The 15,683-nt window shown below is 56.4% G+C and overlaps 1 protein-coding gene across 4 annotated transcripts in view; it reads left to right on the forward strand.

Moving 5' to 3' along the window:
* NEMF (nuclear export mediator factor) overlaps positions 1-15,622 on the forward strand; it is a 30,526-nt gene extending 14,904 nt beyond the window's left edge. For 2 of the 4 annotated variants that reach the window (XM_053283914.1, XM_053283917.1), the window contains 18 exons: positions 661-749; positions 2,556-2,659; positions 3,398-3,460; positions 3,853-3,965; positions 4,637-4,694; positions 4,854-4,912; positions 5,804-5,924; positions 6,455-6,725; positions 6,877-6,919; positions 7,007-7,056; positions 7,503-7,653; positions 9,343-9,420; positions 9,537-9,719; positions 10,713-10,787; positions 11,813-11,919; positions 12,005-12,048; positions 14,464-14,543; positions 15,456-15,622. In XM_053283914.1, the coding sequence (XP_053139889.1) occupies positions 661-749; positions 2,556-2,659; positions 3,398-3,460; positions 3,853-3,965; positions 4,637-4,694; positions 4,854-4,912; positions 5,804-5,924; positions 6,455-6,725; positions 6,877-6,919; positions 7,007-7,056; positions 7,503-7,653; positions 9,343-9,420; positions 9,537-9,719; positions 10,713-10,787; positions 11,813-11,919; positions 12,005-12,048; positions 14,464-14,543; positions 15,456-15,527 (1,761 nt within the window). In that variant the 3' untranslated portion in view covers positions 15,528-15,622. Of the gene's footprint in view, positions 1-660; positions 750-2,555; positions 2,660-3,397; positions 3,461-3,852; positions 3,966-4,636; positions 4,695-4,853; positions 4,913-5,803; positions 5,925-6,454; positions 6,726-6,876; positions 6,920-7,006; positions 7,057-7,502; positions 7,654-9,342; positions 9,421-9,536; positions 9,720-10,712; positions 10,788-11,337; positions 11,790-11,812; positions 11,920-12,004; positions 12,049-14,463; positions 14,544-15,455 lie in introns of those variants that run through there. The other 2 variants (XM_053283915.1, XM_053283916.1) reach the window with 2 other exon arrangements.
* The last annotated feature ends 61 nt before the right edge of the window (positions 15,623-15,683 follow it).

The following is a 15,683-nucleotide window of genomic DNA, read 5'->3' on the forward strand; positions in this document are numbered from 1 at the left end:
TGAATATAGGAAGCTGCTGCCTCCTCCTGCGTCAAGCCATTGGTCCATCTCATTCAGTCTTGTCTGCACTGACTGGCAGCAGCTCTCCAGGATGTGGGGCAGGGTCTTTCCCAGCCCTAGCAAGAGATACTGGGGAGGAGACTCAACCCGGAGCCTTTTCTTGCAAAGTAGGTGCTCTTCCACTGAGCTGGGGTCCCTCTCCATTAATAACGAAAGGGAAAATAATCCCGGACAGAGCTGGTGGCTGTGGAACTGGAACCAAGAGAGTCTGGGGGCAGACTTGCAGGCATGGGGTACTTGACTGCTGGATCCACAGCTTCTGCCTCTGATCCGGCCTCAGTGGAGAGCAAGACAGTCAGGTACGGATGTGGCGTAGGCTGTGCACATGCATACATTGCGCGTGGATTGTGCTGCGGCATGGGAAGGCTCAGAAATGTGAGCACCTCCACAGGAGCAGGAATGCCATGGGCCGGGCAGCACTCACAGGCTGTCATGGCTGTTTGAGGGCAGAGGAGGAAGAAGACTTGGGGTGAGTAGGTGGGGAGAGACGAGGGAAGCTTCCGCTTGGCCTTGCTGAGAGAGTTGAGCCAGACCTGCAGCCCTGGAACTGGTGTGTGCGGTCCCTGCAGAAGGTAGAGGTGTCTCTCTTTCTCCGAACAGGCCTTCAAATCAGCAGAGAAGAAGACCAAGCAGACGCTGAAAGAAGTTCAAATCGTTTCCACCATTCAGAAGGCTAGGAAGGTTTACTGGTGAGTGCCGTGTGTAGCCGAGCGGTTCTGGGAACTCTCTGGCGTGTCTCCTCCCTTGCTTTTCATGGTGGCGGCGGTTGAGATGAAGCGGGGGTTGGACGTTCCACAGCCTCTCTGAAGGGTAAGCATTTTGTTACTCTGATTTCCCTTGCAGAGGTTATGTAATAGGTAAGGTAGTCGAACAGGGCAAAGTGTTCTGCTGCATTGTGAGCATCAGCAGTTAGATCTGCCTGCCCCGTGTGGAAGGTTGCTTCTGCATCCGGGACCGTTGGACTCGGTGGGTGCATGGAAGCGCACAGCACAAGTTGCAAGCCAGACAGACAGAGCTCCGCAGGGCAGCAGTTCCTGTGGCCGCCCAGTCCTCCTCCTGACTCCTCTCCCTTCCTTTGGGCAGGCCATTTACTCCCCCACCACCACCTCTTTTTAAGGAGTGCTTTTAGAAGTTCACGTGGCATTTTTCCAAGTTCAGTCAATTGTCCGAAAATAGTAAAACTGCTCTGGGGATGTGGGTGGTTTCAGAAAGCCCTATTGTTATGTTACAGTCGCTAGCCAACCCTCACTGTGCATGGCTGGCTTCTGCTGCATTGCTACATAGCCAACTTCCCCTGAAATACTACTACTACTACTACTACTACTACTACAAATATTAAATACCCCTTTTCATCAAAAGTTTCCAAAGCGGGTTGCATAGAGAAAGAACAAATTAAACAAATAAAGATGGCTCCCTGTCCCCAAAGCGCTTACAATCTAAAGAGAGAGACCTAAGATGGACACCAGCAACAGCCACTGGAGGGATGCTGTGCTGGGGGTGCTCAGTCAAGAGAATCGCCACTTTAGGAAGGTGCCTCTTTGCCCAATTAGCAGCGAACTAACTGGAAAAGGTCTCTCTGACCCCAAGGTGCTGGATGTGGTGGCAGGTGGCTGTCATGGCAGCTGTTGGGGACACCTGCCTGCAGGGCCCCGCTGTCACTCAGCAGACGGACCTCCCTTTCTGCTGGCAGTTGGTTTGGGGGCGGTCTGGTTCCCCTTGTTGCTGATAGAAGAGTAACAGTGTGTTTACACCCGTGTTGTGAATTGACAGACCCAAATGCCAGGCCTTTGGGAGAGGGCAGACTCCGATGTCGGCTCAGCTGTCTCTTTGTGCTCCGTATTTGAAGTTTAAAGAGGACCGCCTTGCGAGCAACATGCCTCCATCCCAGGGCACTGGGTCTTGTTCTGCTGCAGGGCTTGGAGCCCCTCAGAAACCCTGCTGGCCATCTGTAAATGGGCTGTGGCGGTGGTGGTAGGGCAGGGCGGGTGGCCTCCGGCCTCAGCTCTGCCCAGCCGCCTGTCACTTTCCCCAGGAGCTTCCCACCCTTGGCACAATGGCATTTCCACTCCACAAGGACAGAGTCGCTGCTGGTAGGGGGTGGGGACTCTGTGGGCTCCATGCCTCTCTCTCTCTCCCCCCGCATCAGAGGGTGTGCAGAATGTGCTCCAGAAGCTGGGTGTAGCCTGGAGTGAGGGTGGGCTGCAGCTCTGTTCACACATTGGGTGTACTGTGGACGCATGTCCCGTTCTTCACAAGTTACCCTGGACACAGGCACCGCAGCACGCTTTCTCCCTGGGCCTTGCCTTTGCGGGAGCCTGTACCCAGGGCTCCACTTCTCAAGTGAACGCACAGAGCCATACATCTGTCCACATGTGCAGCATCAGTGTCTGGAGAGGGCGTCTGTGTTCCCCGACCCCAGGGGGCCTCCTGGCCGCCGTTTGATCTCCCCGCCTTGTGGTGCCCATGTCTTGCTCTGGCTTGATGTCATCTGACAGGTTTGAGAAGTTCCTGTGGTTCCTGAGCTCTGAAAACTACCTTGTTATAGCCGGACGAGACCAGCAGCAAAACGAAATGATTGTCAAGAGGTACCTGAAGCCAGGTGAGTCTGGCTGCCTCCCCTCCACACAGTCCTTCCCCTGGCCGAACTCCCCCACGCCTTGGTCAGAATCCCCAAGGGGCCCACAACACGGCACTGCCTGCATGCGAGGGCCCCCCCCGCGAACCCCCCGATGGGGATGGAAAGTGGGCTGAAGGGGCAGTGACCCACAGGAGTGGTTGCCCGTCTCCCAGCTGAACTGCTGGTGCAGGCCTTGTTGCTTCTTGGCACGGGGGCTTGGGCGGGGGTGCGTGCAGGGTGCATCTCCCGGAAGGTGGGCCCTGACATTCCCCGGGCATATCCACCTCTTCGAGCCAGAGAGCAGGGGAGAAACAAACAAGTGGAGACACGCGCTGGGCTGCTCCCAAGGCACACCAGGCAAAGTCCCTGCTCAGGATGGCTGCAGAGCGGGTTGGGCAGAAGGCAGCCTGCGAGCCCCGTCCCTGCACATGCCCTGGACTCGGCATTTGGGGCTGGGGCACTAGGAGCAAAAGGCGGTGGCGGCGGCTGCTGCTCCTCCCCTCCCCCCAGTGCCACTGAGCAGCACTTCCTTTGAGTTCTAGGGGCCCCAGGCGGTTCTGCCGCCAGCCCCTGTCCTTGTTGCTTAAGGCAGGAAGGGCGCCTGGCATGCAGGCATTGCTGGTCCCAATCCGTGAAGGCGGAGACCTGGGCAGCGTGCTTCCTGGCTCAAGGTCTGCAGCTCCCCACTGACCTGGCTGTCCGTCTCCTCCCCTGTGTCAGGCGACATCTATGTGCACGCTGATCTCCACGGAGCGACCAGCTGCGTCATCAAGAGTCCAACAGGTAGGTCTCCCTGGGAGCGCAGAAGAAGGAGCCCCTGATGACTGTTCCTCACTGTCTGTGGCACCTCTTAGGACTAATGGGGGGATGGGCAGGGACCAAGTCGCATCTGGATCCAGCAAGGGGCATTCCGGAGCCCGCAAGACCCCGGTTTCCATCTGGAGTGGGGGTGGCCAAGCCCCCCTGGGACTCGCTTTAGAGAAAGTGGCGAGGCAGCCCTTAGCAGGTCTGTGTCCCGGATTGCAAAAGCAGCCCCAGGGGCCTCTCTGGCTCTTTTTGCCTGGTCTCTGCTTGACACACGTGCACAGTTCCTGGTTGAGATGGCCACAGTTCCTTCCAAAGGCAGAGGAGCCTCTTCCTCTTGCTCCCCTGGCAGCTCCCCTCTTCTCTTCCAGGCAATCCCATCCCGCCCCGGACCCTCACAGAGGCAGGCACCATGGCCTTGTGTTACAGCGCAGCCTGGGACGCCCGGGTCATCACCAGCGCCTGGTGGGTGCATCATCACCAGGTAAAGAGCTCCTGGGCAGAGACCATCTCGGAGGCTGGGGCGGCTGAGAAATGGGGGGCCGTTAAGAAGGGGCTTCTGTGTCTCCTGCTTCTTAAAACCTGAACGTGTGGCTGATGGAAGGAGGAAGGAGCTCGTTTTACCACCAGTGCTAATCCCACCCCCCCCCCTGCTTTTCTTTGTTTAATTCTTTCTTTACCGTCCCTCTTGCCTGCCTGCCTGGCCAGGCTCCCCATCAAGCAGGGTAGCACTGAAGCAGGAGGGGGTTGCCCTGGCAGAATGCGGACGAGTGGCCCCGCTGAGGCTGGTGAGGGTTGCTAGAGCAGCCAAAGGGACCCTCCCGCCAGGTGTGTCTGCGGGAAGGGCAGGCAGGTGGGAGGCCCTGCTGCTGCTCCTCCGGGAGGCGGCTGCAAGGCGAACAGCTGGCCGGAAGCAGGCGGCCCTCCTGGCTGGCTTCTCTCGGGCCCCAGCAGTAAGCAGGTGCAGCAGCCTCACCGAGGCAGGGCGGCTGGTCAGCAGTCAGGCCTGCAGCACAAAGAGCTGGTCAGGGAAGAGGCGGCGGGCTTGGACCTGAACCGCTGGGGGGGGGGTCTGCAGAGGGAGGAGGGCTGGCCTCCGGGGCTCTCTCCTGGTTGCTGGTGTTTGCTCACCGTCTCTGGGGGACTTCCATGCAGGTGTCCAAGACGGCCCCCACTGGAGAGTACCTGACCACAGGAAGCTTCATGATCCGAGGTAAAGGCTCCCCGGGAGACGGCAACGGGGGAGCCACGGCCAGCTCTTCTCTTGGAGCAGCTGCTGCCTGGGGGGGGCGGGATGGCTGGATTTCATGCTGGCCCCTCTGCAGCCCCTGCCCTGACGGCAGCGCTTCTCTCTCCCTCTCTCCTTTCCCAGGGAAAAAGAACTTCCTGCCCCCTTCCTACCTGATGATGGGCTTCAGCTTCTTATTTAAGGTGCTGTGCCTGAAATCCACGGAATTGAAGAAGCCTGGGGGCAGGGCTGTGGGGTTAGCCTCACTTCTGGAATGGGAGCGGATGTCCTGAGCACACCTTTCCAGCTCCCAAAGGGCAGGGCAGAGAGTGCCAGTGTGTGTGTGTGTGTGTGTGTGTGTGTGTGTGTGTGTGAGAGAGAGAGAGAGAGAGAGAGAGAGCACACGCGATGGGCAGGAGCCACTGAACGGAGCAGAGAAAACTGGGCAAAGTGGGACGTGTCGGAAACCGATGAGCAGCTGATGGCGGCAGGCATGTGTGGACTGGCTGGTCAAAGGCAGCGGGCGAGGAGGCCCCCTGGAGCTCCCGGCGTGGCCTCTTGCAGGGCCCCATAGCAGCCCAGGCCCCTCTCCCAAGCGGGGGGGATGCCCTGCAGGCAGCCTTGTCCCAGGGTTTCGGTCGAGGGGCCCTTTAATTAAGGGAAGCCCCCCAGCAGGGCAAGAGAGCCTTGAGCCTCCCCCATGTTTCTCCCCGCAAATGGGACTCACGGGTGGGTGGCCTCTCAGTATGGAGGTTTCGTAGAACCATCGTGTCCAGTAGCCGTTGGTGGAGCAAATGGCCAGATGTCTCTGTCTTAACATCATCAGGAGTGTCGTTCTGAAAACTGCCAAGCAGAGTCGAAGGGGGGGGGGGGAGCATTCAAAAGGTCCCTCTCTTGTGTGTCTGCATTTCAGATGCCAGGTAGGCTCTGAGCGGTATTGAGGAAATGGAGGCCCCAGGCCTGCCTCTCTGCCGGTGGAGCCTGTGCCCAGGGGCCCCTGCTGGCCCTGGAGTTCTTGGCTGCCCTCGGCTTCTTCAGAGCCCGGCCTCTCAGTGATGAGACCCACCAGCCTGTTCTCTGACAACCACCTGCAGGTGGACGAATCCAGTGTGTGGCGACATCGAGGGGAGCGGAAGGTCAAAGTGCAGGATGAAGACCTGGAGGCTGTGGCCAGCAGCACCAGCCAGCTGGCAGCCGAAGAGACGGAGCCCCTGGGTACGCCCGCAGGGAGCAGGGCTGCAGCCCGCCAGCTGGGGGAGCCTGTGCAAAGCCAGCCTGGCCTCCTCCCGTCCAGAGGCTGCCTTGAAGGCGGGGAGGGAGGGAGGGGGGAGCAGCACGCAGGCCCTCCTGGCCCAGCCCGAGAAGAGCAGGCGGGGCCCTTCCGGCTCCCCAGGGAAGCCTGCTGCCCCTTTGGGCAAGGAGCCGCTCCCCAGCCCTGGAGGCAGCCAAGTCTGCTTCCCGGGATGACTGAGGCTTCATCAACATGCGCCATGGACTTCCAGTGGCCTCTGCAGCCCAGTCACACGTGGCCTGGATCTCGGCTAAGGTTTCTGCAGGAGGAGCCCGGCAGGGAAAGTGGAGGCAAAAGGGAGCAGCTGCCGTGGCTCTCGGAGGCGCCCCCGCCCCCCCCCCCGAAGCCCTCCGCTGTCTTGTTTCAGCCAGAAGTTCAGAGCTGTGAGCTCAGTGGCAGGTTCTTTATTGGTTGTACATTTCCAGAAACATTCTCCCTGTTCTCGTTTTCCAAGATGCACCAGATGGAGACGGCGGCAGCAGCAGCAGCAGCGAAGAGGGTGAGCCCCAGGAAAAGCCTGAGCATGAGGGAGAGCCGGCTGAAATCCCTCCCTCCAACAGAGATGGGGACGGGGCAGGAGATGCCCTGACTCCAGCGGGGTCATCCGATGAGGAGAATGCAGACTCTGAGGAAGAGGGCGAAGTCGGTCAGGAACCAGCCCGGAGAGCGGAGGAGATGCCTTTTCCAGACACAACCATTGATCTCTCACACCTCCAGTCCCAAAGGTAGCGGAAGCCAACCCAAGCCTCCCCAGGAAAGGCTGCCGTTGAGAGGAGGGAAGCGGGAGGAGGGTGCCGCCAGCGGGGCATGCAGGGTGGGAGCGAGTCCTTGTCCTCTGGCTCCCAGAGGCCTGAGCTTCCCCTCCGCTTCTTGCAGAGCCCAGCTGAAGCCTGCTTCCAGGGAGGACACCTCCAGCCTGGTAAGCTCCTTGCTGGTCTCGGTGGGGGTGGGTGGGTCTGGCTGCCCTGGGGGCAATGGGGCCATCTCACTTTCTCTTCCTCCGCAGAGCGATGGCAAGTCCCAGGGCCGGAGGCATCTCTCAGCCAAGGAGCGGAGGTGAGAGCCTGCTTGGCCAAGCCCAGAGAGCAGCTCCGCTTGGGAAAGCCTCGAGGGGCTGTGTGCCTGTGGCCACTTGGGCGCAGTGCAGGAGAGGTCCCTGTTGGCTGCACGGGTCATTCTTTCATCAGGAGAAAAGGCGGGAGGCTTGGGTGGGCCTTTGGCCAGCTTGGTGGTCAGTCTGTCTTTCTCCCTCTCACAAAAGGGAATCACATGAGCCGAGCAAGGCATTGGCCAGCAAGGGGACCTCCCTCCCCCCTTGAGCCACTGCTGGTTGGGGCTCTCTCTCTCTTGGCCATGCAGAAGAGCAGTCCCTTCAGATCAGTGGATCTTTGGGGAAACGGGTCCATTCGGGGTCCAGATTGGAAGCTGTTGGGGAAGTTGGGTTCTCCTTCCCCAGCTCACTGGAGCCCTTGGAACGCACCTTCAACTTCGCTTTCCCTCAGGGCAATGAAGAAAAAGAAGCCGCAAAGTGACCCAGACGATTCTGACCCCTCCTTGCAGGGGAAGGAAGAAGACGGCGGTGCTCAGCTCTCTCCTCCCCTTAGCACGAACAAGAATGCCGGCACCCAGCAGCCTGTGAAGAGGGGCCAAAAGGTGGGCGGAGCTAGGCTGTGGGAGGGGTTTCTGTCTCCCACATCCTGAGTCCTAAATGGGCCCCCAGAGCTGCTCGGAGCCGGGCACAGGATCAGAGAACGGATGTTCTGACAAAGACCTTCCCACAGACTGCCAAGGATGGGTTGCCTGGCATCCGTGGTCTGGGCTCTGCTGCTGGCATCTCCAGCCTTGGCATCTACCTGGCTGGGTGGAGAGGGGCTTAGCAGGGCCTCCCCTGGTGACCTCGGCATGTAGGGCCCTGGGGGCGGGGTGGGGGGGAGGTGGTGGTGGTGGTGGCTTTCTAGAACTTTTCCAGTTATTCAGCGCTGTAAGGTAGAGATCAGCATCTGGAGTTGGGCCCAGAAGCAAATTGGGAACCGCTGCCACAGATGCTCTGTGGTGTGGCTCAAGATGCTACCCTGGTATGCTCAAATTACCAGATTCTGGATACTTCCCAAAAGTAGCCCCATCTACACACATTGCAGCAATCTCTTCTGGGTGGCACATCTTCAAGAGGGCCCTGAGCAGTGTGGCTTGCAGGACTCTGGGACTTCAGTCGAAACCTCGACTGTCCATCTTTGCTGAGGAAACAGAAGGTGTCTCGGTTCCGAGTCCTGTGCTTCTTTAAGCCAGCATCTTGACACTTAGTTTTCCAACTGGCTGCAGGGATCCCTGGGCAGATGCTGCCGTCTGGCCTTCTCCATGGATTCACACAGCCAGCTCAGGACGTGGTTATGTGTTTGAATATGGGGATAAGGCACAAGTCTAGGATCAGGTGAGGACTGTGTCTTCATCACGTCGGAAGATTCCCATGTGAGTCTTGACACCCAGATCTTCCAGCTGTGCATGAGGACTTTTGATCAGGAGGCCCACTTTGGAACTTTGGGCACATCCCTATTATGTGCTGTGTGAAAAAGTACTTTTGTTGGTCCTAGAACTCCTGGTCTTCAGTTTCATGGGATGACCCCTGGGTCTAGTGTTGTGAGAGAGGGAGAAAAATTACCTCTGTCCACTCTCTCCACTCCATGCATAATTTTATATACCTCTACCATGTCTCCCCTTAGTTGCCTCTTTTCCAAGGTAAAGAGCCCCAGATGCTGTAGCCTAGCCTTCTAAGGTGCTCCAGGCCCCTGATCATCTTGGTTGCCCTTACAATCTGCTTTGGATTTCACTATCCTAAATAGTTTAGAGTCATCTGCAAATCTGGCCACCTCGCTGCTTACCCCAACGTCTAGATCATTTATGAATAAATTAAAGAGCACTGGTCCCTGTACCGCTCCCTGGGGGACCCCACTTTCTACCTCCCTCCACTGTGAAAACTCTCCATTTATTCCTACTCTCTGTTTCCTGTCCTTCGACCAGTTCCCGATCCACACATGAACCTGTCCACTTATCTCATGACTGCTCAGTTTACTCAAAAGCCTTTGGTGGGGAGCTTTGTCAAAAGCTTTTTGGAAGTCCAAGTAGACTATGTCAACCTGTCTGTGTGCAGATGTGGACAGTGGGGGTCCTGTTGCCTGGCAGAGGGGGTGGGGGGCTGACCAGGTCCTTGCTGTAGCACTTGAAGAGCCTCTTCACTGCGCACCTGCAGCTGGGACCCCCAAGAAGCCCCTGTGGCCCTTTGGGGGTGGGCTTCACCCCGTGTGACTGGCAGCGTTGCCCTTCAGTCCTTCCTTCTCTCCTCTGCAGAGTAAACTGAAAAAAATCAAGGAGAAGTACAAGGACCAGGATGAGGAAGACCGTGAGCTCATCATGAAGCTGCTGGGGGTAGGGTGGAAACAAAACAGCTCTCTCACTCTCCCGCCCCCCACCTTAAGTGTGCAGAGGGGGGGTCAATGGGTGCTGGGTCCTGGCTTCACATCCCTTTGTCCTGCCTTGTCTAGTCTGCAGGGTCAACCAAAGAAGAGAAACCAAAGAAAAGCAAGAAAGGGAAGACGAAAGAGGATTCTGCCAAGAAACAGGCCCAGAAGCCGAGGGGGGGCCAGAGGGCTGGGGGGAGGCCCGGAATTGAAGAGGTCACCCCCGAGTTACCAGATGTGGCTTTGGAGGAGAACCTGGATGAGAAGGTAAACACTACAGCACTGGGCCAGGAAATTGAGGTGGTGGTTGGCCGCTTCCGTGAGCCCCTCTGGCCGGTCAGGCTCACTTCCAGGTGAGCGGCCAGGGGTGTGGTGTCTCCGTCGTCTGCATGGGAGGGAGCCAGGGGCACTTTCTGTGGGCTCTTGGCAAGGCGGCTGAAAAGCCCTTCCCAGCCGGGGCATCCTCCTCCTCCTCTAACCCCGGAGGGGCTTCGCTCTTGGTTGTGCCTTGCTGGGCCACCATGAGGCCACAGGGAGGTGTTCTTGCAGCTGCCCCCCCCCCCCCCGCCGTGGAGCTCCTCACGGAGGCCAGACCAAGGTGGCAAAGGACGGCCCCCACCTGGCTTTCCAGGCGGCCTCCCTGTGGGGGAGGGGCCCCGAGCACGTGCCTTCACACAGGTTGCTTGGGAAGGGCCTGGACAGGTCCATGGAGCACAGCTGGCAATTAGCCAGGGTCACCAAGGGGAGCCTCCATGCTGAGAGGCAGAATCACCCCAGTGCTGGGGCCGGGCTGTCTGTCTCCATGCCTTGCTTGAGGGCAGCGGGATGCCCGAATGGAGAGAGGCAGGGTTGGGGGCAGGAGGACGTGATCCAGACGCAGGCCGCAGGCACCAGGCCCGTCCCAAGCAGGGTGGCAGCTGCTTTGGCCGCTTGCTCGAGGTCAGGGCTCAGCCCAGCAGGAGCTTTCAGGGCAGGCATCACGTTCTCTGTCTGTGGGGCAGGGCGTTGCCTTCTCTCACTTGGGCACTCGGGGCTCCAGAGGCCAGCACCAGAGTCGGCTGGACAGGGCCCGAGTCCTTGGCTGGGCGGGCAGATCCAGCTCCAGCTCCCTGGGCTTTTGCGTGAGATCTCCCCGCCATCTCCCAGCTCTCTGGGCCTCCAGGCAGAGTTCAACGGACTCTCCCAAGCAGTACTTCTCTGCACCCTTTCCTTTTTTTTCTGTGGAAGCTTCAATGTTTGGTATGTATGGTTTACTTGCAGGAGGAACAGCCCGTGAACGAGGTAAACTCCACCGCTGGATTTCTGGGAGAGTATTTGGGAGGCCTCCACCTTCAGGTCAGCCCTGCTCGAAACTGAAGGCTGCCGGAGTCTGGGGAATGGATGGCTGCGTGGGTTGCCTTCCACTCCTGCCTCCGGCCTCCCCTGTCTCCCGATGGATAGTCAAGGCTCTGTATGTTCTCCGCAGTAACTTCCGCTTTGTGAGGAATTGGCAGAGAAGTCAGGGGTTAGCTACCTTCTGCCCACCCACCCACATGGTGACCTTGATCTGCTTTTTGAAATAGAAAGCAAAGAGGTGGGGCATTCCAGTCAGTTGTCCCTTGGTGTGTGTTCAGATGGAAAGAGCAGACTGAAGCATTAGGGGAAAGCCGGGGAGGGCAAAGGCGCAGGCCACGGCCGTCTCCTCGCCCAAGCTCACCACCCTGCAGTTTGCTGAGAGGACAGTTGGATTGGTCCTTCTTTCCTGCTTGTGCTCCGTGTGTCAGGGAAAGGCACATGCTCCGTGAGGGAGATCCAACTCTGCACAGCCCATGCGCAGAGAACCAGAGTGGGCAAAAGCTCCTGCTGGCCACTACAGAACCAGTGAGCCCAATTTCCCTTGCCCCAGTTCCAGGCACCTTCATCAGCACAGTGGCCAGCCCTGCTTCCCACCCACCAAGACTTGAAAGTGACCTTTTTGGACGTTCCCAGGAAGAACAGGTGATGGGGATGCATTCCAGTAGACCCTGGAGTCGTCCTGGGTTTTCTGTCCTCCAGGTTGTGGGACAGAGGAGACGGCCCTTTCCAGCCTGGCCTGCACTGTCAGGATTCCTCAGCTGCTGAGACGTAGAGGAGTGAGAAGAGGGGCTCTGGGGTCTGTTATTCATTTGTGTCAGAGATGGGGGCCCCACATTGGTCCCCCGAGGGAGCTCCAAGCAGTTTACAGTCCAGCATTCAAACAGAAGATACACTAGCCGCAGGAAGAGCAAAGCCCGCCAGCACAAGAGCACAAACCCCCTGTGTGAGGACTAGCAGGGGGGCCGGAAGCCCAACCCTGGTGCCTCCTCACAGCCGCCGCCTCCTCCTTGTCTGCCCTGATCTAGGAAGGGGAGACGCTGTTCGACTCGCTGACTGGGCAGCCCCACCCCGAAGACATCCTTCTCTTTGCTGTTCCCGTCTGCGCCCCGTACACCACCATGACCAACTACAAGTGAGTGGCCGTCGCTTTGGCTGGGGCCCCGGTTTCTCAGGGCCCCAAGTAAACAACCTGCTCTTCTCCTCCTTTTCTTTTGAAGATATAAAGTCAAGCTGACGCCAGGCACGCAAAAGAAGGGGAAAGGTAAGAGCAGCTCCTTGCTTCCCAGCTCCCGTTTGCGTTCTTGCCCAGCGGCCGAGGCCTCTTGCAGAGCAGCATCTGGCAGTGGGCGGGGGGGGGGGGGCGCGTGTGTCTTGCCCTCCCTTGGCCGATACACCTGCTGGTGACACCATCACCCCTCTAGCCCCGCCTTGGGTGAGCTGCTCTGCCCGCAAAGATCTGCTGGAAGGTGGTGTGGTGCCAGGGGGGGGGGGCGCGGAGCTGCTGCTGCTGCTGCTGAAGAAGAAGAAGTAGCTCCCCCCCCCCCCCCCCGCATGCTGTTATGCCAAGAAGTGGCAGACAGGTAGTTAAGTAACATAGGCTAATGCTAAAAACAGTAGGATTTCAGAATGGAGGCTAGAAACAGAAAAACAAATAACTGCAACATCCTGTGCACTGACATAGCACACATGTTCTTGGGGGTCTGGTCATGTAAAATATGTAAGCAGGGGAGATCCAATCAGAGAGCAGTAAATAACGATCATCATTAAAGGGTATAAAAATTAGATTGAACATTGTCCTCAGAGTTCGCTGGAAATCTGGGCACCTTCAGCCGGCTGAATTACCTGATTTCTGCTCCATATTTTCTTTGATCTGTGGTAAGGCCGAAAACGGTTTGCAGGGGAACAGTCAGAGTCTGGCTTGAGTCATTAGAGTAAATACCTGGGAAGACCTTTTCTTCGGAGGTTGTGGCCAAGCCCAGAGCGAAATTATTTAAACAAAATTTTACATTACATACAGTTTGCTAGAACTCTGGTGAGAGGAGATCTGAGGTGAGGCCGCTGGCGATGAGAGCGTGAGCCATTTTGGTGGTTCCATCTATGTTCTGTCTGTGCAACCCTCTCCCCACAGAGGCTCATCTGTATTGCTTTCCTTTCGGTGCCAAAGACTTTGTTTAGCCTACTTTCCGGAAGGCTTATGCAATCACCTGGCATTCCTTGTGTGTGTCCGTCCATCCCCTACCCCACCATCAACTTCATGCTTGGACCAATATGAACCAAATTGGGTATAGTTATAGGGACACCTCAATGGCATAGTTTGTGATGTCATCCACCCTACTTCAAGATGGTGGACACACAAATTTTGGAAGCACAAGTGGGCTAACTTGTGGCCTAACCAATCTGAACCAAATTTGGTACAGTTGTACTGACACACAAGGATGTCTCAATGGCGTAGTTTGTAATTATAACAATGGTGGACGCATGAATGTTTGAGGTGCAAGTGGGAACCGATTTGGACCAAATTGGTGACAGTTGTAGGGACTCCTCAACAGCATAGTTTATGATGATGTCATCAATTCTAGTTCAAGATGGCAGATGCATGAACAGTCGAGGAGTAAGTGGGATAACCTCTTCAGACCAAATTTAGTCCAGTTGTAGGGATAGTGAAAGCAAAACAGGCAGATTAGTTCTTACTAGAAAAACTTGTTTACTCTCCCTGTTATTTAGCTGCTCTTATCTGCCGTTTTAATAGTATGTGATTATCTGTAAACTGCCTTAAGAAACTTGTTTGAAAATCATCACTATATAAATACCCTAAAGAAACAAAAGGTCAAGCCAAATCCCAACATGTTCTTCCACTTCTCTCAAGGGTGAGAACTGCTATTGGAAACTGCCCATTGCAGCCCTGTGCAATTGGACTCAGGGCAGCCTCTGTGGAGCGGCGCTGGGGCCCGTTTCCTCCCACTCACAGTGCTTTTGGTTATATCCATCCCAGTGTAAAGTATGTGTAGCCTTTTCCTTTGTTAAAAACCTCCCTAGGATGTTCTCTGAGGCCCAGAATCCCTAGTCTTTAACATGAAATCATCCCTCCAGCCACACATGCAGCCAATAAAAGCAACCAAGAACAGCAAAGCTTCAATCAAATGGAGCCTGAATCCATTAACAGGCCAGAGGGAGGTTCTCACCAGGCCACTCCACTGATTGATCCCTTTGGACAGGAAGGGCCCTTAATGTCAAGGCTGCTTACAGTCAAGTGGTGATTAAGCTGGAGGTGTAATTAAATTCAGCGTGGCAGGAATGAGTCCATGGAGGAGATGGCTTTTCCTCCATTAGCCCGGTTTTGCATGGGCAGGGTTGCTCAGTTGGGCTGAATGCCTTTATGTCTGTCTTGGGTGGACTGAGGAGGGGTGTTTGATATTCGTACCTATGTGAATTCCAAGTGATCAGCCAGACAAGTTTCTGTAAGGTACAGGTGGGGTTGCCCCCAACGCTCGATGTGCTGAATGACTCTGGCAGTGTGGGCAGAGAAACTATTAAAACTGTGTTGGTCGGAGCCATCTGAGATGTATTGCAAAGCTGGTCTGAGTGAATGGAGGGAGGGTGGTTAATTCCTCTTGAGTAAATGCCTGCCTCTGCTGCTGGCGCCTTCTCTAACATCTCGCTTGGTGGTTTCCAACAGCTGCAAAGACAGCCTTGCATAATTTCATGCAGTCCAAGGAGACGACCTCGAGAGAGAAGGACCTCTTCCGCAGTGTGAAGGTAGGGAGCTCCTTCCCTTGCCGGGATTGAGAGCAAGCAGTGCCTGTCCTGACCTGAAGTGCTCTTCCTGGGTTATAGTTAGAGTGCCAGCTAATAAACACAGGATTGGGATGGATAAAGTGTGCGTCACTGGACCTTCATTTGCATCGGGAAGGACCTGGAAAGCCCTGCCGAGGCAGAGGCCATGCCCCAGGCACGCCCTGTTCAAGTGAATGCCAGACACTGTGATGGGAAGAGGAAGAGCCGGCAATCCAAAAACATCGCCAAAGGGAGGAGACACCTCACACCTCCTGCCACTGGTGTGGGAACGGGTTGCTGCAGCCGAGCAAGCAAGCGTGTCTCCCTCCTTGGCTCCCTTCGCTGGGGAGGAGGAGAAGCCTGAGCACAGCCCTACGGTGGAAACACGGGCCATGTTCTCCGTCCTGCTGCTCACTCACTCGACCCGCAAGAGCAGATGTTCCGCTTCCATCCTGTGCTCTGAACAGGTTCCCAGAGTGACAGCCCAGGAAATCCAGACAGCCTTATAACTGCATTCAGACCAGGGCATGGAGTAGCTTTCTCATTGGGGTATGGCATGTTTCTGGCCCTCTGAGGCTGCAGAGGGGAAAAATTAGCAGCAACTCTGCAAGCACAGGCTGGGTCCTTCGTGTGCAGCATCGAAACACCCGCCCCGATCCAGTAGTTACGTATTTGCCAGTAACACAGAATTCCAGAGGGCTAATCTTGTATCCTTTCAATCCGATACTTGGAGTTTTAAATTCTTCAAAGCAAGTCCTGATACCCTTTTGTGCAGCCTGAACACAGCTTGCATGTGACTTGCTACTTGCATATTCTAAATTGTGCTTCCTGTTCAGAGCAGCCTGTTTTACGCTGAGCATAATCAAGGTGGGAATGTGTAATTCTTTTGCACAGGATACAGACCTATCCAGAAATATTCCCGGCAAAGTAAAGGTGTCTGCTCCTAACCTCATGAGGAAGAAGTGACGACCGCCTCTCAGACCTGCAGCTTGGAGTGGTCTTTGCCCACTGACACGAGCTCCTTCTGGTTTCACTAATAAAATCCAATAAGCTGACGGTGATTCTGACTGTTAATTGAAGCAAGTGAGAACAGAGCAGATGTCTTTTGCTTTGGGTCGAGTT

The sequence above is a fragment of the Hemicordylus capensis genome, chromosome 1 (genome assembly GCF_027244095.1).
Source record: "Hemicordylus capensis ecotype Gifberg chromosome 1, rHemCap1.1.pri, whole genome shotgun sequence".
Lineage (NCBI taxonomy): Eukaryota > Metazoa > Chordata > Lepidosauria > Squamata > Cordylidae > Hemicordylus > Hemicordylus capensis.